The 23,138-nt window shown below is 40.5% G+C and overlaps 1 protein-coding gene across 1 annotated transcript in view; it reads left to right on the top strand.

Moving 5' to 3' along the window:
• LOC104949476 (microtubule-associated serine/threonine-protein kinase 2-like) overlaps positions 1 to 23,138 on the top strand; it is a 146,967-nt gene that overhangs the window by 92,695 nt on the left and 31,134 nt on the right. The window contains exons 5-7 of the mRNA XM_010775832.1: positions 1,538 to 1,629; positions 11,545 to 11,618; positions 15,545 to 15,723. Coding sequence (XP_010774134.1) covers positions 1,538 to 1,629; positions 11,545 to 11,618; positions 15,545 to 15,723 — 345 coding nt within the window. The remainder of the gene's footprint in view (positions 1 to 1,537; positions 1,630 to 11,544; positions 11,619 to 15,544; positions 15,724 to 23,138) is intronic.

The following is a 23,138-nucleotide window of genomic DNA, read 5'->3' as shown; positions in this document are numbered from 1 at the left end:
AGCTGTAGAATTATGTTACTTTGGATAAACTTCGTCCCAGGCAGGCATGAAAGTGAACTTTTCCATCTGTCATTTCCTCTAAATGTAACAAGCCTCGCCTGAAGTCATTACGCACATGCTCCGCTCGGGGCTTCAGAGCAAACAAGAAAGTGGGAAAATCCTGAGAGCTCGACCTGCGCTTGCGTTGGAGCTGTTAGGTGTGAAGGCTGCGCTTCAACTCCTCCTCTTCCCATCTGTCTGGGGATGGATGTCACAGCTTTAAAGCAGATTGCTTTTTTCTCCACAAACCTCTTTTGCAGAGAAGTGTGTGCACACCCCCACACACAGATATACATATACACAACAAACAGTCATCTCAGCCCAGAGGGGAGCTGGAGTGTAACCATCTTACTGCAGGATCACCATCATAATGACTCTACAGCCATTAGCAGTTGAGCCTGGGTCAACATTTTCTAATAGAATAGACGTTTTCTAAAAGCTGAATTTACTGACAACCTATTCCTAGTATAATATTCACATTTTTCCAGCCGAAACAAATACAGTTTCTTTCATGATCAAGCTAAAAAAAAACATAGAATAAGACAAAACATGTATCTGGATGCTTAAATAACGTTAAGGACCAAGAACATTTAATTATGCCCAGATGAAAATTCATACAATGGATTAAGATGAATTATAGAGTAATGCTGTTTCAACGGCATCGTCTATAATCATGTGTTTAGTAGATAGATGTGCATATTGTGTAATTAAAATGTCATGTCACTTTGAAATTGGTGCTGTTGTCTCCTCTTGAAGATCGGTGACAAATTACAGTAATTGTCCAGTCCGGGCTACCGTACCCAGTGTTCATATTGCTATTAGAAACTGACTGAGTGCCTCATCTGTTTGGTATCATTATCATTATTCCTAAGGGTATTGGCTGCAGCATTTTAGCTTCTTTGTACTAGAACATTTGTACAAAACACAAGTATTTGACTTGCTGAAGGTGAGCTGAAAGACGCTGGCTGTGTGTTGCACAGTTGCATCTGTGATTGCCACTACCTGATGTGTTTGTGTGTCCTCCTCATTGTCCTCTGGTGTGAAGGACAGAGTGAGGAACACAGCTCTCGTTGCAGTTCAATTGTAACATCCGTGAAAGCTGCACACACACCTATACGTAGTCTAATTTGATCAAATGTGTGTCTGACGGCCAGAGTTGACACCTGCTGTTACTGACACAGAGGAGTGGGGGGGGTTTTGGACACGTTTGTAAACGTTACAAATGAAAGACCTTTGCATTCAGGACATTGTGAGAGTTGTGTATACCTAACCTGTGTCAGACAAGTGACTGTTTTCTTTACCCAATGCGGAAAATTGTCATAAGAATAGAAACCAGCTTTACAACATCAGTGATAACAAATCTGTGTTTGCTTCATTGCAAAGCTCCTTGGAATTCTTGCTGTTCCAGTTTTTTGCAGACAATACACTTCTCTACTTTATTGATTTTAACATCCAAACGTTGAAGATTCACTAATCTGAGCTCGTTTTTTGCACACAGCTGTCGGACGAGCAACAGGAAGAGCCTTATTGTGACATCCAGCACCTCGCCGACGCTGCCACGACCACACTCCCCTCTGCATGGACACACAGGTAACACACACACACACACACACACACACACACACACACACACACACACACACACACACATACACACACAAATATCTGTATTCGCTCTGACACTTGAAACAGTAAGAGTTATTAATAAGCAGCTTTAAAACAAATGAAAACTATTTTTCAAGCTCCCTTCTCACCAGCCAGCCAAAGAGCAATGGATGATGTTATTTTGCATCGTACGGCAGACCTTTGCCAGTCAATTTGTGGGGAACTCTTGCAACCGGCAACACATAACTAAGCTATTTAAACATTTCCTTTTCAAATAAAAAAATGTCACACTTTAAATTAGTCACCTATTATGCAAAATGCACTTTTTGATGTATTTTATACATAAATATGTGTCCTCTGTGTGTAAGGACACTCACAATTTGTGAGGGTTGTACTTTCTGACCCTTTGTGAGTCACAAAGGGTCAGAAAGTACAACCCTCTCTCTTTTCCTCCTTACCCACATCTCTAAAAACAGGAGTAGACTCAGCACTTTTGTAACAGGGCTGAAATGGAGGGGTACGAGGCATGCTACAGTACAATGGGTGATCTGTTTGATATTTTGAGCAAAACACTTCCGAGACATGTTTTGTAGAGATATGGCCCTACATAAATTGTTCAAATATAGCATAATAGATGAGCTTTAATTCTTCCTGTGGGGACATTGAATAGCCACACATTTGTATAGCATATTGCCAAGCAGTAGTCGGTATACAGTATCTCCTTTGATGTGTTGAACACACAGACGTCACCATCTTTGGTCACCATTGGTAGCATTGTTAAAAAAAATTACAAGAAAACAAGAATCTTTCTTTTTTAACGATTTTAATTTCTTGCTAAAGGGTGTTTGAAGCAACAGCAGGTGACGTGTGTTACATGAAGTCGTGTTGTTTAGAATCACACACCAACAAAGCTCAATCAACAGCTGAGACTGCACACTGAGCACGACACAGTGAGGTAGTTGATTTCTTCAATGAATGCACAAGCCGACATTCTGTAGGCTGCAGACTGTTAAGGTCTTGAAGAATGACTTAAATGTGTCAGGTTTATTTTCAGTTGTTATTTGAATGACACAACGACCTCCACCTTCAGCTGTTAACATAACGTACTGTTCCCCGTAAATGTAGAGTGTCATAAAGCTGCCAACACGTGCTCTTCTTAAACAGATTGATTTTGGCCATGTGGGAATAAACAGATAATATAAATTCAGTTCGGGACAAATTGATACTAACATTGCTGCACGAGCCTGATTGATATATTGCATAGCCGCCTGATATGTAGCGTATCACAATATATCTGAAAGCGCTGACAAGTTTTATATTTTAACCGTAAAATGTCCCACCCCTACACATCCTGACCACTACACTTTAAAGTCTACATTTGATGGAGCCTTTAACAAACGTGTAGCTATACTATCTTTATCTGCATCCACCATCAGTTATTGTATTGGTTGGACTCTTGGTCCAATTGTCTAAGTTACCGGTAGTAGAAAGTTTAAGGTACTTATCAAGTGCAAAACATTGGGTTGTCTCCAACCTTTCAAATGTGGGGATTTGCTGGCTCCGCAACATCTGTGGCTAGAGGCATCCTGTTTTCAGGCTTTCCATCCATACCACTTTTGTTACCATGATATGTCAGGAATGTCTGGCACAATCGCCCATTTTGTCTCAACGATAAACTTATTAGGTTTTAGGTCCATACCAGTCTTAAGAGCAGGGTTGCTAATTTATAAAACGTGCAATTCATTTAACTCACTCAAAAATGCATATAGTAAATATGACTATTTCACACAAATGTCCAACAGGCCAAAATGATAAGTTGATAACATTTTGGACGCAATTGGGTGTAAACAGCAACTTAGCCGCTTTGACAGTCGAATCCAAACATTATAATTATTTATTTTGGGGTATGTGATTTGCTAAGGGCCGACAGAGCCGGCCAGCCAACCAATCAGAGCAGACTGGGCTCTGGTTTCAGACAGAGGGTGAAAAGAAGTGCTGCAGCACAGGCAGTATGAGAACAATAAAGACTTGCTGAACATCAAAGCATGTAAAAATGTCACAGAAAAGCACAAAATACAAATATGAATATAACATTTTAAGTTAATATCTAAAAGTTTGAACTGAGCTCTCTGATATTTTAATTGTATTTTTTCACAGTTTTTGATATCCATACATACAAATCTGTTAATCTTTTGACGCTTGTAATGCATCTCAGGTCAGCTGTGTTAAACACATCATCTCAGAGCACATTTGTCCCCACACACACATTATTGAACATCTGTCGAAGCACATTTGATATGTGTGCTACTACGTATGTGTTTGTGTGTGTAGTGACAAATGAAATGCGTGCTGACAGAATTTTTGTCGAACACGTTTGACAGCATGTAAGACACAAGCACACAAAACCCCCAATTCCACCTCCAGCAACCCACCCACTATAGCCCCTCCACCCTTCAGATGTAAAGAGAGGCAGAGATGGAAAATAGATGAACGACAGCAATATTGATTGATGGGGACTGAGGGGGAGCGAGCGACAGAGTAGAAATATAGATTGGAGGGCTGGAATAAAAAATGAATTGGTGACAGCGACTGAATGGGAGGAGAGAAAGACGGCATGATGGATATGAAAGATGTTAAAATATCGACAATCATATCTGACTCACGGAGAGAGGGAGAGATACTTGTTGACAGTGTGTGTTTGTGCTCGGCTCACTGACAGCCCAACACTTCTCATTTCCTGCTCAGGAAATAATGGAACGCGCCAGCCTGTCAGTCACACCGCCCACAAACACACTTACACATGCATGCACACACACACACACACACACACACACACACACTGTCTCTCTCTGTCTCTCTCTCTCTGTCTCTCTCTCTTTGTCTCTCTCTCTGTCTCTCTCTCTCTCTCTCTCTCTCTCTCACACACACACACACATAAGAAGGGGTTTTGTTAAAATGTCCTTTATCTCAAGGAAGTTATTTTTTACCCACCAAGCAATATTAGTTCTAACATTTGTTGTAACTCCTCCTTGCATCCAATGTTGTAACATAACATTTGGTTATGTCCTAATGAGGCTGTAAAGAGCTGATGCTTTTGTGAATTATACTTATTCTAAGTATCAATCATTATAAAATCTGGGTCACATTTATGGTTATTATGTATTGTAGCTGCCGTAAGCCCATAGTTGACTGTAATGAGATTTCATATGAAACACCTTTCATATAAAAATGAAACGTATATATAAACTCCACTTATTAGTGTGGCCCTTATTTGTGAGTGTTGACATTTTATGTATAATGAAATGAATGAATAACTGTAATAGTTTCAGCCTCAGAGATGGGAAAGTAAGGGTGCATGACAGGGTGTGAAACTTTAGAAATGCAGGATTAACTGTGAAACCATTCTTATATCAAATGGATTCTTGTTGCAATACTTGCAGTTGCTAATTTCTTTATCAAGCTCATGGTCCCTAACAAATGCGGTTTGACGAGTGTTTAAAATACGTTTTTATATTTAAAGAAAAGGTATATCAACTGATAATTGCAATAATTCAAACACACAAAGGAAAACCTAAGGAGAAAAAATGTTCATGCTAGACTAGCTCAAAACAACAAAAGCCATTACTATTTTTCATTTATGAATGGCTTCAATAATACAAATAAGTTAAACAAATTTTTTTATAATTGGTGGGCTTTTTGTTTCTTAGACTCTATAAATATGTAATATATATATATATATATATATATATATATAAATATGTAATANTGTGTGTCTGTCTGTCTGTCTGTCTGTGTGTGTGTGTGTGTGTGTGTCTGTCTCTGTGTGTGTGTGTGTGTGTGTGTGTGTGTGTGTCTGTTTGTGTCTGTGTGTGTGTGTGTGTGTGTGTGTGTGTGTGTGTGTGTGTGTGTGTGTGTGTGTGTGTGTGTGTGTGTGTGTGTGTGTGTTTCCCATTAAATCATCACATTTCATCTGGACATTTCTGTTATGTGTTATGAATAAGGAGGAGTGCGGAGGTTATGTAACAATTGTCAACAGCTGGGTTCAGATGTATGAGGAAGGTAAAATCTATATATCTTTTATTGTTAATAAATCCAAGGCAGCCTTTGTGTGTGTGCCGTGTGTTACCTGATCTGGATGGTTACTAATTCCATTTCTTTATAGCGGACCGGGAACACCATGGGTGTTACAAAGTTGATTAAATTGTCCAAAATGTAATGAAAGTGGTGATCAGCAATTGTATATGTTCAAATGTCTACTGTGAAGGATATTAATGCAATTGAATCTAAAACAAAAAAGTTATGATTGATGAAAGTAGTAAATCGGTCAGATTTGAACCGAACACAACAGGAGGGTTAAATCACTGTCGTTTGAGTTGTTAATCAATATTGTTTACACAGTTGTCTCAAGGAAATATAGGCAGTTCTTTTTACATTTTTCAAACTGCTTGGCAGATCAAATATGGTAGTCATAATAAGGTAATAATGTTTGAATGTTTAGCTTGCTGCATAGCTGGTCATAAACACATATTTTCGGGCAGAGGATGTATAAACCTGCAGTCAGGATGTGGTTAGCCTAGCTTAGCATAAGACGCATTAGGCGCTTTCACACCGCAGTACTTTTCCCACAAAGGTTCATGAGAACTTGAACTAAGTACAAAGGTTCATGAGAACTTGAACTAAATACAGATCGCGTTCACACCGGAATAAATCCCCGAGGGGGGATTAGCCAAATGAAGCCACTGACGTCACTTCTTCTTCTTCTGCTTCTTCTTTACTGGCAGGCCGCAAACAACTTCACGGCGTATACTGCCACCCGGAGTCCCCGGCCGGAAGTCCCTGGAGTTGGAGACTGGCTACAGTAGACGCTGCTGGGACTCCCAGCAGCTGGGACTCCCAGCAGCGTCTACTGAAGCCTTCCGAGTAAATCGTCAGAACGTCGACACCTCCTCATCTCCACCGCTCCCATGTTTTCTTTTGTGTTGCCATAAATTGGTCTCTCTGCGCTGGGCTAATGCTAATAATGCTAATGCGAGGATAATAAAATGGCAGCGGGAGTTTTACGTGGTGTGATTTGCAATCCGCCCAGCCAATCAGACATAGGAAACTTTTTCTCCCACGAAAGTTCCTGCTCTCTAGCAGGGACGGAAAAGGGGGTAAAAAGGTTCTCATGAACTAATTTGAGTTCCGGCTCTTTTTGGTGTGAACGCGACATTTCGGAACTATATCGGAACTAAAGTTGGAAAAGTACTGCGGTGTGAACGCGGCTAAGGATCAGTTACAAACTGAGACAGAAATATATTAACAAATAATAATAAAATGTTGAGTTTGAGAGTGCGTTACCCTCCAGGGGGTCCCTGGTGAGGCCCAGCTGGCTGATGATGTAGCGGGGGATGTCCGTCTTGATGCCCTGGCCCTCTTTAGCATGGCCCTCTGCTGCCTCCAACAAGTGGTAGAACTCCTCAGGATCAAACTCCTGGAGGCAGGAGGGGAGGGGACAAACGGAAAAGTTAAAGGCAAATATTTAAGCTTGTGAAATAATTTGTTACGTCACGTTTTAGTACCCCATTTTTAAATCTAGCTGGATTTAAGGCTGTTTATTTTCGAAAATAAGATGAGATGCTGGACAGCTGCATCAGGTTGGCAAGTCAGTCTCTATGCTAACTTTCTTGTAAATTACAATTCTGAATTCTGACTTTAATCTAATAATTAAAATACGTGTCAGATCTGGTGGCCCTAATCTTATTCCGAGCCAGTGGTGGTGGTCTTAGACATTATAATTGTATTTTAAAGAGCATCTTTAATATCCTAATACTTGTCTCCTTAAGGCTTCAAGATGTGAAAGATGGCATTGAGCATGATCAAAGTTGCCAAGAATTGTCTTTTTGTTCATGAATTGTGCTAACTCTCAGTCACTGTTTAATTGCTTAATAGAATAACAAGTTTAACTTTTTCAATTAAAAAATAAACCCATTTGCAATAAAAATCTTCTTATCGGTTTTTATATTTATCTCACGCCATTTTAGATTCTGAGCTGAACCTCCAAGCTAGAACAAAAACAAAGACCACCACCGTACTGTTTGAGATGCATGAATATCGTCATTTCAGGCTTTTCAAGGACCTGTGACGGGATAAGGACAAAGGAATGAGAGGAGGACATACTTTTGTTCTTGCACACCCCAATTTAACTCCTATGTTTTTTGACAAAGACATATAGACCACCGGTGTTCTATCTGTGCGCTTTCATTTGTAAAAACCCATCCTGTGTGGTGTCACAGCTTCAGCAGCATGTGATTAGTCAAAAGTACCAATGTCAGCACCGGGCATTCCACACCTCCCCTCTTCTCTTCCCTTCCCTTTTCTCTTCTCCCTCACCCTCCACTGCTCCTCCAATTACCCTTGTCTTCTACACTTGTTTGTTTCCCCCTCCTTTCCTTCTCTCCTTTCAGGGCTCACACAAGGTTAGATTCACCTGTTAGGCCACAGATGTGCACCATCATAACACAAACTGATGGAGCTCTGCATGGTGGTAGGAGAAAGAGCCTCTGGTATTCATATACAAAACTGCGCGCGTGTGTGTGTGTGTGTGTGTGTGTGTGTGTGTGTGTGTGTGTGTGTGTGTGTGTGTGTGTGTGTGTGTGTGTGTGTGTGTGTGTGTGTGTGTGTGTACATCAGGCTGATTTAAAATGCTCAGTGGAAGTCCATAAATGAATTGCTGTGGTTGAATCATTTCACAGCCGGGAGCAGGAAGCTCTAAATTGTTTATTAACCATGCGTGGAGTCAAGCTTTACAATATGAAAAAGCTATTTCCAGTTAATATTTATTTCATCGTAATCTTTCAAATGGACTAATTTACACCACACCGCAGTCGTGTGATTACAATGTGAAACTACTTTATGCAGCTGGTGAGGATAACCAACCAGGGCCAGGCTGATTAAAGCACGTAAGAAAACAAGACATGACAATTTCTCCACTTAATCAAAATGACACAAGATAAAAATGAACATGTATGTCTAATTTACAATAAGGCTTACTTGTGTGTGTAATTGTGCTGTAAATATCCTCTTTTAGTCGATTGTATCCCAATATGTTGCGCTTATTGTTGCTTTATTGATGGTTTAATCTTGCTTTTCTGCCTTTTGTATTATTCTATACATGTATGTTCATTATGATAAAAATATTCTCTTGCCTGATAAAGCCTATACTGTAGTTAGGGCTGGTTTCAAGCTTCCTTCCTCCTGGGTCCTAGATGTTATGCTTTTTTTCTTGTTGTTGTAATTTTATTTCATTCAATTATAGATTACATTTTTTCTTATTATTTTCTTATATTTTTGTAATTTTCATTCATGTTTGTTGATCTGTAAAGCATGCTGAGACAAATATGTATTGTGACATTGGGATATATGAATATGATTGATTTGGTGCAAGTCCTATATACAAATTCAGGTATTACCTGTATTACACAAATAATTGTAAGTATTACATAGGAACAACTACTCTTGGTATATATCTTGACTATCTTCTATCTATCTAACTGGATATTTGGTGCTGGTGTATCATTGTGTAAGCCGCAGTTGGCCAATGTGGAGCTAACTTTTACTACAGTTTGTAGTCTATTCTGGAAAATCACATTTGCAAGCTGATGAACTGCTTTTTGTGTTACCAGCCCCAGCTGTCTGATCAATGTAGTGTAGTCAAATGTAAAAGATTTTCCTCTGAAACGTAGCAAAAATATATTTATGAAGTAGAAGATCATCAATTAAGAGTATAAGAATCAATGAGGCATTAGAGGGATATCCTTACAGTATTCCAGGCTTTATCAAAACCTGGCAGCTAAAATACCCACAATGCAAGTGACACTTTAGTCAGAGATTTGCATGCTAATGAAGTCTGGAGCCTGTAGTCTGTAGCAGTGGTGAGAAGCATGCTACAAAGTAAATGACAGACGTTGTGTGTGTTTTAATAATATGACCAGTCAGTGAATATGTGACATTCAACAGCGACGTGTTCCTCTCACCAGGCACTCCAGCAGACGTGCAGGTCGGGCGATGATGATCATCAGCTTCCTGACCAGTTGCGTGACAAAGGTAACCTCCACACTCTCTGAGCGCTCGTGAGCCTGGACACACAAAGAAAACAACACAACAGTAGAAGAGTTAACATGAGAGAAACAGTTCACCTTTTCATTCTTTATTGTCACATTTTCTTTTTCTTTTGAGAGATTGTAATGAAAGTCCTTAAATAGCTTTTTTTAATGGAAGCTTCGACATACAAATATCTATTCATTATTTTTAATCATATTTTAATAACTTATCACCACGAAAGCATGTTTGACCTTGAATCTGTGCAGAAAATGTGTCTTGTTTGGTGAAGGACAAACAGTTTGAGGACAAATGGTCATTGGAGTCCTTCCATCGGTGACACCTGAGAGGTAATCTAAATCAGAACGACCTCCGCCTCGCTTCCTGATATCCACCGTGAAATGTCTGTCAGTGTGTGGACAGAGCAATTTACCCAGCAATCCACTGGAAGCGCATCTGGAGCAAACGCTGATCCGCGGGAAGAGATGGGCTGGAAGTAAAGTGTGTGTACGTGTTGGTGTGCAGAGTGGAAGCTTTAACAATTACAAACCACCCACTGTAAAACATGTTTCAATCTCAGGGGGGAAATGTGGGTGTGTGTGTGAAGGCAGCATGTATGTATGTATCTATAATGTATGTACTGTATGTGTGTGGCAGACAGGCTAACAGAGTGGAGGCAGGGTTCATAAACAAAGCATGGGCAGCTCGTGGCTGTTTGTCTAGCAGAGCCATGCTGACAGACGCCCAGACCCCCTCCTGAATTATTCATATCTGTAATGAAAACTGAAGCGGAGGGGGGGGTCTATATACTGTATGTGCACGCTAAATATGTATTAGAGTGAATATACGTCAGCGTGAAGGAGACAGAGTGTGTGCGTGTGTGTGTGAGGTGAGTATACAGGCCAGTGATCAGTGAGTAATGGACAGCTGAGAAATGGACCCCCACAGCGCAGCGGCTAATTAAGCAGTCATAGTGTGTGTGTGTGTGTGTGTGTGTGTGTGTGTGTGTGTGTGTGTGTGTGTGTGTGTGTGTGACAGACTGTGTATTCAGTCTGCATGTCTAATGTGGAAGAGATTCCCTGGTGGGGTTAACCTATAGGAAATGTGCTTCCACAGCTCATATGCATGTGTACTGTTTGATGCTGTCTGTAGATTTCACTTTATTACAAATATATTGTGCCGGCGCACATGGAATATATTATTATGCAGATAATTTATTACTTATCATTGTTCATGTTAGTGTTTTATTGTTCCCGACTTTTAAGGCAATGTTTTCCATTATATTGCTCTTATTTGTTTGTCAACTTTGAAATCATTTTGTCTGCGATTTGCGATGTGGTTTATATTTGTTATTGGTGAATTTCTTTACATAATCATCTCCCACTTGGTAATCTAATAATTGGTCTTCAACATTTCCCCAATATTGATATTTAGGACACATTGTCTGATAAAGTGATAAACAAAAGTATGAAAATACAATTATAGCATTCTGAAAGATTTTTCAAACATTTATACTTAAAGGTTATATGTTTTCTATTGAATTCACGTTTGCAACTGATAAAACATTTTAAAAATGTTAGCCAATAAATGTAAGGTTTTTTTTGTCTTTAATTGTGTGACAGTTTATTTAAAACAAATATTTGTGGAATAAATTGGTTAGGTCAAAACCACAGAGAATTCAAAAATATACTCACGCTTATGGTTTCAACCAAACATTTTATACGAAAAAAAAGCTGTTAAGGTCAAGAGTGAACCTACTGTTGCAAAGAAAACATGCACAACATTCACGAAGATCGAGCATTGTGTGCTATTGTTCTACAGGCTACTCTCATCCCCGAGGTGACGTCACCTATTGTGGAGCACACCCAGGAGCACTCATCACTTTCTCCAAGCAGGTGATGTTTCCACCTGAGTCCATCTAAGAGCCAATTAAAGCCAGATGTTTTCAGCTGTGTGTGATAAACATGCTGAGGGTCCAGAGTGAACCATCAACATATCGCAGTGACAGATCACCAGAGCTGAGTTTGCAATCTGCCTCTCCCTCGCCCTCAGGTGACCCATAGGGGTCTAACAGGGTCTCCCTGGGGTTCCAGCAAGGGATGGCCTGGATGCAGGTTGCCATAGTGACCGCCAGGCAGGTCACTATGGCCCCCCTGTGACAAGGATGGATGAGGGTAGATGAAGAGAAGACGTGCTGTGGTGAGAAGAGAGGGACGGAGGAGATGGGGTGAAGGAGAGATTAAAGATGAGAGCAGGAGCAGAGGAGGACAGAAGGAGGAGAGGTGAGGAGGCCTCCTGCGAGCTCTGTAATGGGGTCATGACATGAGGAGAGGAAAAAGAAATGGATGAATAAAGAAAAAGGATAAGGAAGAAGGACAAAGGCAAAGGACAGAGGCATGTCAGGAGCAGAAGTAGTGGACAGATAAAAACGGACATTTCTTATAACTAAAGCACCTGATAAGTGATCTTGGACAACGATGTGTGAGTCCTGTTCGTTTAGCATTGTCACAACAGGAACACTTCAGGGTTACAAACAGAGAGCCTAAGAAACATGGTTAGAATTTATGTTTTTCCTCCATAAAATAAATTCAATTAACTTCCATTATCTGACTGCTAATTCAGAACCATAGGGAATTGAGCCAAGGTTATCAATATGTGACAGTAAATGGTTTTAATGTGTCAAGAGACTCTTTTCTTTCACTGTTTATACAGCAATGTGTGTGTTTGTTACAAAATCTCTGTGTGTCTGCATCTAAAGGATTATTAGATTGAGGGTTATTACTTAAATGAATGGTTGGTTAATGTAATGCTCAGATAACATATCTATTTGATCTTATATACTATGATATATACAGTTAAATTTTTAAAATGTAAAATAGATGTCCATATTATAACCCCTGGAGGAAACCAAGAGTATCTTCATTGTCACTTGGTGAACTGCCCCTTTAAGCAACACCAGCCTAAAAGATTTTAGATCACTGTCCAGATATGGAAGGGTTGATCTGATGACGAAAACATCTGGATGACCAACAGATGTCACAACCAAGCAGTGAAGGCACCATTCATAAATCCTAATGACAGTTGCAGATCATCTAAAGGCACTAAATGTAGTAAAGTACACGTTTTTTCAGTATATTCTAAAAGGCTTTTTGCCCATTTACTTCTTCATTATTAACTGATCCAAAAGTATACATCACACTGTCAGATCCACCAGTAGAACATCGCCTGATGACTCATTAAGAAGTCTGAATTATTAACCAGCTACAGACAAAAAACACCCACAGTAGTTGACTGATTACAAAAAGATTGAATAATTAATGTATTCGTCATCGACCTCTGAAACACACTTAATTATCTTTTGGAATATTTCAAATGCGGTCACCAGTATTACAAAACAAGCTGAAAGAAGCTGATTTAGTTTCAACAAAAAAATTATACAAAATATCCGACACAAAGTTACAACCGACTGAAAACTAAAACGTGAACTATCAACTCCAGAGGCATCAAATAAAGCCACCAAAAGCAGAACCAAAGCTGAGCAGAGAGTGATTTCAAAGTTTGCGTGAGTTGGTATGCTCTAACTTTTTATTAAACAGCATTCCAACTGAGAAGCTACAAGGCTTCTCATCAACGTAAACAAGACCGTAGTGCCGATAAAGCTTGATAGAATCAAACCGAGATGGACTCAACTGTAAAGTCTGCGTCTGCATCTTCTTCCTCCTCCTCCTCCTCCTCCTCCTCCCAGCTGTGAGTGACCACCTTCCACTTGCTCCCCATCAACACATCCTCCAGCATAAACTCCTCCTCCTCCTCCTCCAGCCTCCTCTGACACGAGATGCAAGACATGCTTCTGCCGAAAAGCCACAAAAAAACGAGGAATTCCCATAGACGACGCAGGCACAGAGGCTGTTTTCAAACCTCCGTCCACCTGCTTACAGCTCCATACTGTCCTCTGTCCACCTGCTGCTGTGCCACACGGCAACAAAAAAAGCACAAGGCCGCCTAATTGATGATGTCATCATCCACCCCGCATTGCAGCTTCAGCGTCTACTCCAGATGTGCTCGAGTCCAGTTCCTCACACCCTCCAAAAGCATTCGAACAGGCTTCCACATCCACCTCCCTGCAAGCCCACGGGCCAATCAGAAACAGCGGAATCCCCTTGAAACCCCGCCCATCCCCAAAAAATCCCTCCGACTGCACCTCCCTTACCCCTCCTGTTCGTCTGAGAGAGTCATCTGTCAGCCCACGGTGACTGCTGGAGTGTGAAATTAAAATCGGGTAGGATGTGTGTGTGTGTGTGTGTGTGCGTGTTGGCCTGCATACATATATGTGTGTGTGTGTCTCAATGATGGAGGGATAGTTTGTGTGTGTGTGTGTCCCCCAGTAGAACAGAAGGTCAATAAGAGGCCGGTGGGAGTCATAATGTCGCCCCCCCCCCAGGCACTGGAACACTGAGCTAATAGAGATGTCACCACGGACACACACATGTAAATAAATGTCTGCATTCACACACAAAGAAACACAAAAACTGTCCGTAAAAACGTGTCAAGCTGTAATTAGCAAAACAGAGGTATAATAAACAAAACGTGTGTGTGTGTGAGTGTGTGTAGGAATGTGATATAGCTGAGGGAGTTGTATGTGCCGTCCAGTCGTATGACATCACACGGCGCTGACAGTTGTAACTATGATGGGTGAACGAAGAAGCGCGTCGCGCCGTGAGTTGTTCCACGATTAACTGAGTGTGACCGGGAGGCTGCCATAGTCATGATGTCTTCATCCAGGACGGACTTTTCACACAGCGGCATTTGGACTTTTTATTATAGGGGTCGGTATAATAATATTCTAGGGAGTTTGCCACTGAATAGATTGGTTTGAGGCAGTTATCACGGTCAGTTAGTTGTATTGAGTTTTAAAGCAGATGTTTCATTTGAACCCAAGTCATTATTGATTTATTAGTGAAAGCTATTCTTTATATTGTCTGTTTGTACTTTAGGTTCAGCTAACCTGCACTGAATACAAGTGGTTATATCAGCAGTTCATTGGAATTAATTAATTGGAAGTCTACCAATTTGCATAATCCTTTCCAGGTACCTGCCCGTCAATTACATTGTAGATGGAAGATGGGATGAGAGAAGGAGGGAGTGATTTTGTAAACAGCCAAACAGTTTTGTTATTGAAGCACAGTATTAAGCACTTTCTTCATAGCATTGGCTTTCAGACATAATTTAATAACCCAAAGCCAGCTTTATTGGTAATGGTTCAACTTAAAATAAAATCAATTATAGCTGCAGATGTTTTTATTGAATTCTTTCCACTTCCTCTTACTGAGTTTGTTTTTTAAATGTTGTTTTAATGGCTCAGGTAAAGCCCTTCTTATTGACTTTGTGTTGCAATGGTGTTTCATAAATAAGCTTACCTTGACATTTAGCTATTAAAAATAAATAAATAAACTACATATTATATATCAAATAAATGTGTTTTCTCCTCGAGTAATTCATTTGATATAAAACATTTATCTTCATTTTCTCTAATAAATATATTTTCTTTTTTTATGCAAAGGATATTAAACGTTTTGGATCTAGAAAGCCAGTAGGAATGCAATCAAGTTTCAAGTGAGTTTATGGTAATTGTTCAAATAGGATACGGTTTCTTTATCCATTAACGTCACCTTTGAAATACTCTTTGCCTTCTTAAAACAAAAGTATCTGAGTGCAGGGCAGTGAATGTTTCTGGACTTACGTCTTGCAGCAGCTTCTCCAGGTTTTCCTGCAGCTCGTAGAAGTACCGGGAGGTGATGAGGCCCTCTCTGCTTTTCTCCAGGCAGTCTCTGGACAGCTCTATCAGCTGATGGTGGATGAAGCTCAGGACCCCGTCGGCCAGCGGGCAGACCTTATCGGGGGTCGAGGAGAAGAGCAGCTCAGCCAGACGCTCCTCCATTTGAGCCGTCGCCTGAGGGGAGGGGGGCGGGCAATTAAAGGGGGGGACAAGGATGAGTCACAGTAGAGATACGCGCAATCCAGACATATGGAGAGACTACAGTGACAACAAACATCATGTGCACAGGTTAATAAAGAAAATCTCTTCTAACTAAATATTTGAAACTGTCCTTTTTAAACATAAAAAATATATATACCTAAAAGCTAGACTTTTTTTTTAAATTGAGACCTTTAAAAGTACAAGTGATCAGTTATAGAACAATACTGTAATGTTTATTTTTTTCATGAAAAAAGACTTAATTGTGTACTGGAAGTGTGTCTCCTAGTACAAACCTTGGGAAACCTCTCCTTGTACACATGGTTCATCATCACGATCTCATGGTCGAAGGAGATAGGTGAACGCCCGGGGCTGGAAACATACACAATAACACAGGTGAGTTGATTCATTCCAGTTGGAATATGGCAAATCTGTTATTATATAATTTAAAATATAAAATGAAAGCAGCTCATCATGAGAAACGATCACCACATCATCAAAGCTGAACTTTCACAATTATATTTGATCCCGGTTTTGCCAATAGGCCTGTGTAGAAAGGTGTATTATACTATATATTGAATTGTGCCTGGGGGGAGAAACTCAGCCAGAGAACAACTCTTAAGCTCTATGGGTTCAGAAATCTGAAGAACTGTTTTAATGTTAACTTTTATGTAATGAAAGGGGTGCCATATTGGAAAATCTTATACCTACAGTACTCTACTGGCGTCCCAATTCATATAAATTGACAAATGACTAAAGAAAAAAACATAATTGTTCTTCTTCTATTTTGTGCGTAACTATTATTTTTTACTGACTTTTTGGAGAAATTCGTAATATGTTTACCTCCTGAGTTCCCTAAGAATGTTATATATGAAACAATCTTGAAAAAAATGCTCACAGCTATAGACTGTATAAAATACAACTGCCAACACCACGGCCTGTCAATCAGGATAGAGGCATAGCAATGCATGTCCCTCCCATGCTCTACCCTCATGTCTAAATATTGTAGTCTTGTGGTGGCAGAAAACAAAGATGGCGCCGGCCAAAATCTAAAGTTGGCAACAGCTATCTATGCATATTGTAGCATTTACACTAATTGTAATTACACTTGAGATAATAAGCCCTAGTTCTTCTGAAGGATAAATCTTCTCCTACAGGAGGTAGTGCTGACCAGAATACATGAGACACTCAGGATTGTCAGGTCACCCGGGCACAGTGGGAATAAAAGCTGGATGGTGGACCCACGCGCTAACGGGACCTCGGGGTCTTCATCATATGTGTGCCTTCAGCGGTGTAAACCAGAGGACCATGGCAACCTCTGGACTCACATGGCTGCACACACACAGAACGGCACAAAGGTAAGGCCTCGGGAGACCACTGGACCCCGGATAGCATGTGTGTGAATGTGTGTGTGTGTGTGTGTAGCTGTCAGTAATAAACCAAGGTTGTCCACAACTCAACTGCAGTGAGGGTCCATCAGTTCTCAGGGGGGTTTCATGACCGGACAGACTGACAGTGATGTCTCCTTCAGTCTATACCCGCTCCAACAGAATATCAATCCATCAGTTTTCTACACAGTGGACTTCATCTCCTCTCTATTTCCCTCCTCCTGGGACTCATCTTTTTCCTTATTCTATAGCGACACCAGCAATATCCTTGACCTTTCTATGTCTCACTTTCAGGAGAAAAGGGGATGACGAAAGGTGACAGAAAGTGGCTGTGTGTGTGTGTGTGTGTGTGTGTGTGTGTGTGTGTGTGTGTGTGTGTGTGTGTGTGTGTGTGTGTGTGTGTGTGTGTGTGTGTATGTGTGTGTCATGGGAGAGAAATTTAATTCCAGACAATTTCAAGCTTTGTTAGCCTGCTGTATTATTCATTCTATCCATTTATGACTGTAAATATTTATTTCTAAATATTGCAGTTGCAATTTCAACGTTTTGTAAGCATAGCAATAATCTTCATGTTAATAAATAATGGTGTGCCAAATTCTAGTCTCCATTTATTTTTTAAATCTTTCAAGGTCAAATGTATTTTACAGGCATTCCTAAAGAGTCACACAAATTGAGATTAAGAGGTGCTGGTAAAAGTAGAATGTTTTGTCTCCAGATGTCTTTACTAGTATGAGTCATCGGTACACACAACCACACAAACATACAAGCATGCACACACACACACACACACACACACACACGTGACCGGTACGATGAGGTAATGCTTTGAGTCATCCATCGGCAGCTCGCAGTCCAATTACCAGCCTAATAGGAATGAGAGAAACCTGAAAGTGACATACGAGGCAAACCTCATGGAGGCAGTTTATCATCACGCCTACACATACTGTGACAAGTTACCACACACACATGTGTACAGTACGTAGCTGAGCTCACATTATTCTTGTTTTCACCTGCTTTGTTGGGAGCTTGATTTTGTTTATACTATATACTTCTGGATAAAAGTCCTTTGATGGCATCTTGACATAAGATAAGATAAGATAAGATGGACCTTTATTAATCCCCGTCGGGAAATTCAATTGTTTAAACAGCAACAGGGTAAGAGTGAAAAACAAGACAGCACAGATTCACACGGGTTAATAAAATCAAAAATAAGATGAGCGATAAATATAAAAATAATAATAGTTTTGGTTTATTTTGTCCAGGTTTTGAATGATGTGCTTCTAAACACAATAATTAAAAGGTAGTTAATAGAATTTAGTTTGTGGTGATAACAGCATTGATAATTACAGTTAAATTATTACAGAGTCACAAATATGTTCCACCTCAAAACATTTTTAGTTTAATCTGTGTGTTTCTAATTGGGGAGAATAAAGTTTAAGTTATACCAAATATTGAAGAAAAACTTGAAAATGAAAGTGGTTTTGATTATGAGTTTCTGCCTTGACAATTAAACTGAACAATTACAGAAGCTCAAGAGAGAAATTCCCTTTTTTTTGGTAAGATTTTAACGTGAAATTAGAAAGGAAGTGTTGAGTTTGAATTGTCAGTAGCTAATCCTACATCGATCGAAAGCACAGTCCTAACATACGGTGGCCGACAGGTGCAAACGTGCTACAACAACCCAAAACCCTTCTATTCGGAGAAACGCGCTGCAGTTTCAAAATGTACGCAAATACTTTTTTTTTAACAAATGTGTCAAAACACATGCAAATACAGAAAAATCCGTATCAACTTCATGAAACATGCACAGCGTTTATGACTGTGAAAGCGATGGAATGGTGTTTGCTCCTGTCGGTCACCATACTAGAAGCTTTCGAAATGAAAACAATATTTCCTGTTACAAAAATAAACTAAGAACGTCACTCTAAAGGTAAAAGAGACAGTAGCTTTTTCACAATTTTTGTTAACTGACCTTTTCAACTAAGCACAGCTCAACTATGCGCTCCCACACACACTCAACCTTTTTCTGATGGACGTCCATCACTGGGAGCTCTGAGGCCCTCGACTTTCAAACTCTCCTTTCATGTTCGTGTTACTTGAAAAATAAAAATCGATCAAAAGCCCTGGCAGCGTGCTCTGCCACCGGGCTCAGTAATTAAAGGTTAGCCTTGACAGAGATGGATTCAGTGCCAGAGGCTGTTATGTACATTCTGTTTAATTTCCACAGAATATCTTCTCCTCCTGTCTGTGTTATTCTCCTCGTCTGCTCGTAGCTGAGAGCCTGTTTTATTAAAATAAAGCTCCTGTACAGAGCCAGCTGCAGCGGAGGTCGGAGTGAATCCCCAGGATGAATAACACGAGAAACCCAGACAAAGGCTAATTAGAAAACGGCTATATTTCTACTGTAATGGGAAATAAAAATTGCCCCGCGGCAATCCCTGGAAAAAATGTCTTCGTCATTATTTTGAGAAACGACCTTGGAAACGAGGCTTGGGAGGAAGTTGTGAAGAGTACTTTTGTTTTAGTGTGGGGCAACAAGTTAAAAAGTGTGAGAAAAAACGGAAATATTAACGAAATAGAATAAAATATTCACAATCGCAAACCCAGGGTGTTTTATAAAATTGGATCATTAAAACATTGTTGGAAAGGCGTCTTCCTTTTCTTCCCCTAGCTAAGTGGTGATGTCACCTGTGACAAAAGGCATTCAAAATGCAAAAGAGCTTATTGGTAGGGAGGCTAATTGAAGTAAATCAGTCGAGACAGCCAATAAGATGGTGACGGTGAGGCGGGTGGGAGGAAGAGGTGAGGAGGGGGGAGAGGCTGCTGTGTGTGTGTGTGAGAGAGAAAAATAACATTGATGCTTCACAACTGAGGCGGGCGACTTGGGAAATGAGAGGCCTAATTGAGCGTGACAGAGAGCCGGCTAGAATGGGGATGAGGTGTGTGACTGTGTGTGTGTGTGTGTGTGTGTGTGTGTGTGTGTGTGTGTGTGTGTGTGTGTGTGTGTGTGTGTGTGTGTGTGTGTGTGTTTGTGTGTGTGTGTTTACGTGTATGTGTGTGTGTGTGTGTGTGTGTGTGTGTGTGTGTGTGTGTGTGTGTGTGTATGTGTGTATGTATGTGTGTGTGTGGGAATGTAATGAGTACTGTGATTGCATGTGTACACCATAGAAATCTTTAAAGACATCTATGTAACATCTCCTAAAACCACAAAGCGGTGGAATATGCTTTAATGTTCAAACAGCTCTTTATTTTTCTCATACTGCCTGTGCTGCAGCACTTCTTTTCACCCTCTGTCTGAAAACAGAGCCTACTCTGCTCTGATCGGTTAGCTTGCCAGCTCTGTTGTGATTTGTCAACCGCTTAGAGATCCCCCTAAGCCCCATGTACAATGTGTTGGAGCGCTAGCGAATAGAAATGTGAGTGTTATATAGTGGAGTCACTATGTTAATAGTAAACAAAGGAGTCCATGGATATGTTTCCAAAAAGGGGGGGTGGTGTGTGTCTCAGAGAAACCCCCTCTTTAGGGAATTCTGGGATTTTATCCTTTGCAGCCCATTCACATGCAGAAAAACAATCGGGAAAGGTAAAACCCCCCAAAACATAATAGGGCCTCTTTAATATAAAACAGAAACCAGAATTACCGCTTCGGGTTTGTTTTGTCTAAGATTACTGATATGTATGATAGAATAGGGAAAGTGGTTTTCCAGACAGGAAGTCAATGGGGTGCTTCAGCCTGTAACAGTTCATGGCTCATGAATGATGGATGCATGTGGATCTAAAGAGTATGGTGGATGGTGGACAGACGGAGAGATAAGGGAATGATAAGAGGTGATAGATACACTGTAGAAACTTAACTCAACGAGGATGAGATGGGGAGAATACAAATTAGGGAGAAAGTGTAAAATGATAAAAAAGGGTGACTGCCATCACTCACGGCGGAGTCGTAAAATTAGCATATAATTGTGCTCTGCAGCTCATTTTCATTTGTTCCCTCTCTCTTATACAGAGACACACTTGTTCCTCCCCCTGGGTCCAATCACCATCTCCTCTCCTCTCAGTCACTCACGTCATCCTCTTCACTACATTTTCCTCGCACTAGTATCCTCATTAGGGGATTCTATCAACTCGGAACTGGATCCAAAAGTGAGCTGGTTAATAGAAACCGACCCCTAATCCTCAGTCTGCCCCTGTTGGTTATTTATCTGCACTTGCAGACCGTTTGCAGACGGCTCACTAAGAGCTTTTTAATGACACTCACTGCTGGAGGACTAATATGATGTCAGGCTTTCCGCTGAGGCTCATCCACCGTGCACATCAGGGCCCGCAGCCGAAACACTTTCAAAGTCACCTCCAAGTTATTAAAACTTCCTCGGAGTAATTAAAGCATTGTTTTGTGAGCTTTCATTGTATATCTGACAAAAGCTTAAATATTTTTAAAGGGTCCCTATTATGCTCATTTTCAGGTTTCATGTTTGCATTTTGTGCCTCAACTCGGACATGTCTTCATGCTTTAATGTTCAAAAAGTTATCTATGTTTCTCATACTGCCTGTGTTGCAGCATCTCTTTTCACCCTCTGTCTGAAACCAGAGCCCAGTCTGCTCTGATTGGTTATCTGGCAGGCTCTGTTGTGATTGGTCAACCACTTACAGATGTCCTGTTTCTTAACCAATTAATCATGTACTATGTGTTCTAGCGCTAGCCAATAGAAGCACGAGAGTAACATAGTGATGTCACTATGTTATGGAAGTAAACAAAGGAGTCCAATATACTCTTCTCAGGCAGGGGGGGAGTGTGCGGGGGAGAAACACAGTACAGGAGAGGGAAGACCCGAAAAAGCACAATAGGTCCTTTTTAAGTTTCCTGTTCTCTAATTTTTCTCAACATCTCATTTTATGGTTTTCTAATTGTGTTCTATTGCCCAGGGAAGTTATTTAAGGACACAGGGTGAGGGTGGATTACGTGAGATGGCACTTATTTAAACACACACACTCACATACTGAGAGCCTGGTATCAATCTTCAAACACAGTGGGACTCTAATCAGATACACACCATGCGACTCAGTCTCGCCTTCTTTCATCTCGGAGGAAGAAAGAATCCAATATCTCGCGGTAAATAAATCCAGATAAAGATGGGGGGGGGGAGCTGCAGAGCAAGAGATGGAGGTGAGACACCAAGTGTGGGTGAGGAGAGAAAACAAAGATGAGAATAAAGAAAAGTGTAAGGAGGGAAGGGTGAAATACACAGTGGTGAAAGGAGAGGGTGAAGTCAATCTACACACAGACGGAGAATCGTAGAGAACATGAAGACATTTGAGCTGGAGACGGACGGAGAGAAACAACTGAAGGACAGACAGATCCACAGATGAGTGTCAGTGATATAGACAGTGCACTTTCTCCTCGCTCACACATCAGAGGGGAGAGTATGACCTTTCTGGAATCTGACACACACACAAACACGCACACAACTAAGGGCATCGAGGCCTGTGTGTAAGGCAACTGGTCACTTATTTGTTCATATTCAGCCTTCAAACACTAAAGTTAGTTAAGCACGAGTCCAGTTATCTTTCATGTTCGGGGTTAATGTCAATGTCTTGGCCATCATTTGTATCATTTTGATAAGTGAATAACTCATGTGACACATTTAAAAAGAATATACAAGCCAGGTTTTGTATGGCAGCAGCTATATACTTATAGACCACTTTATCATGTCAACCTGTTAAAGGTAATGCAGACCAATATTACTGTTTTGTTGGTCAATTTGAATTGACCTTGGCAGAGATATTGATTGATTTTTACATACATATGTTTGTTATTGAGGCTGTAGTGTGTAGTGGTGTTGAGTGCATTCTAATATGAGATGTTTCTCATGTTTTGTCAAGTACATTTAGAAACATGAAGAGGAAAGAATATTACAAACTAATGTAAAAGATTATGCTTGCAATGAACTGGAGATGTTAAAGACCTGAGTTGCAGGATTAGGCTAGTCCACTGAGTGCTCTAAATAAATACAATAATAAGGTTATTTCTATAATGTCCTCTGAAGACAGGCCAG

Source organism: Notothenia coriiceps, unplaced genomic scaffold (assembly GCF_000735185.1).
Source record: "Notothenia coriiceps isolate Sejong01 unplaced genomic scaffold, NC01 NC01_scaffold00016290, whole genome shotgun sequence".
Lineage (NCBI taxonomy): Eukaryota > Metazoa > Chordata > Actinopteri > Perciformes > Nototheniidae > Notothenia > Notothenia coriiceps.
The sequence above is the reverse complement of the archived record's forward strand: the minus strand, read 5'-3'. Positions and strand labels throughout refer to the sequence as shown.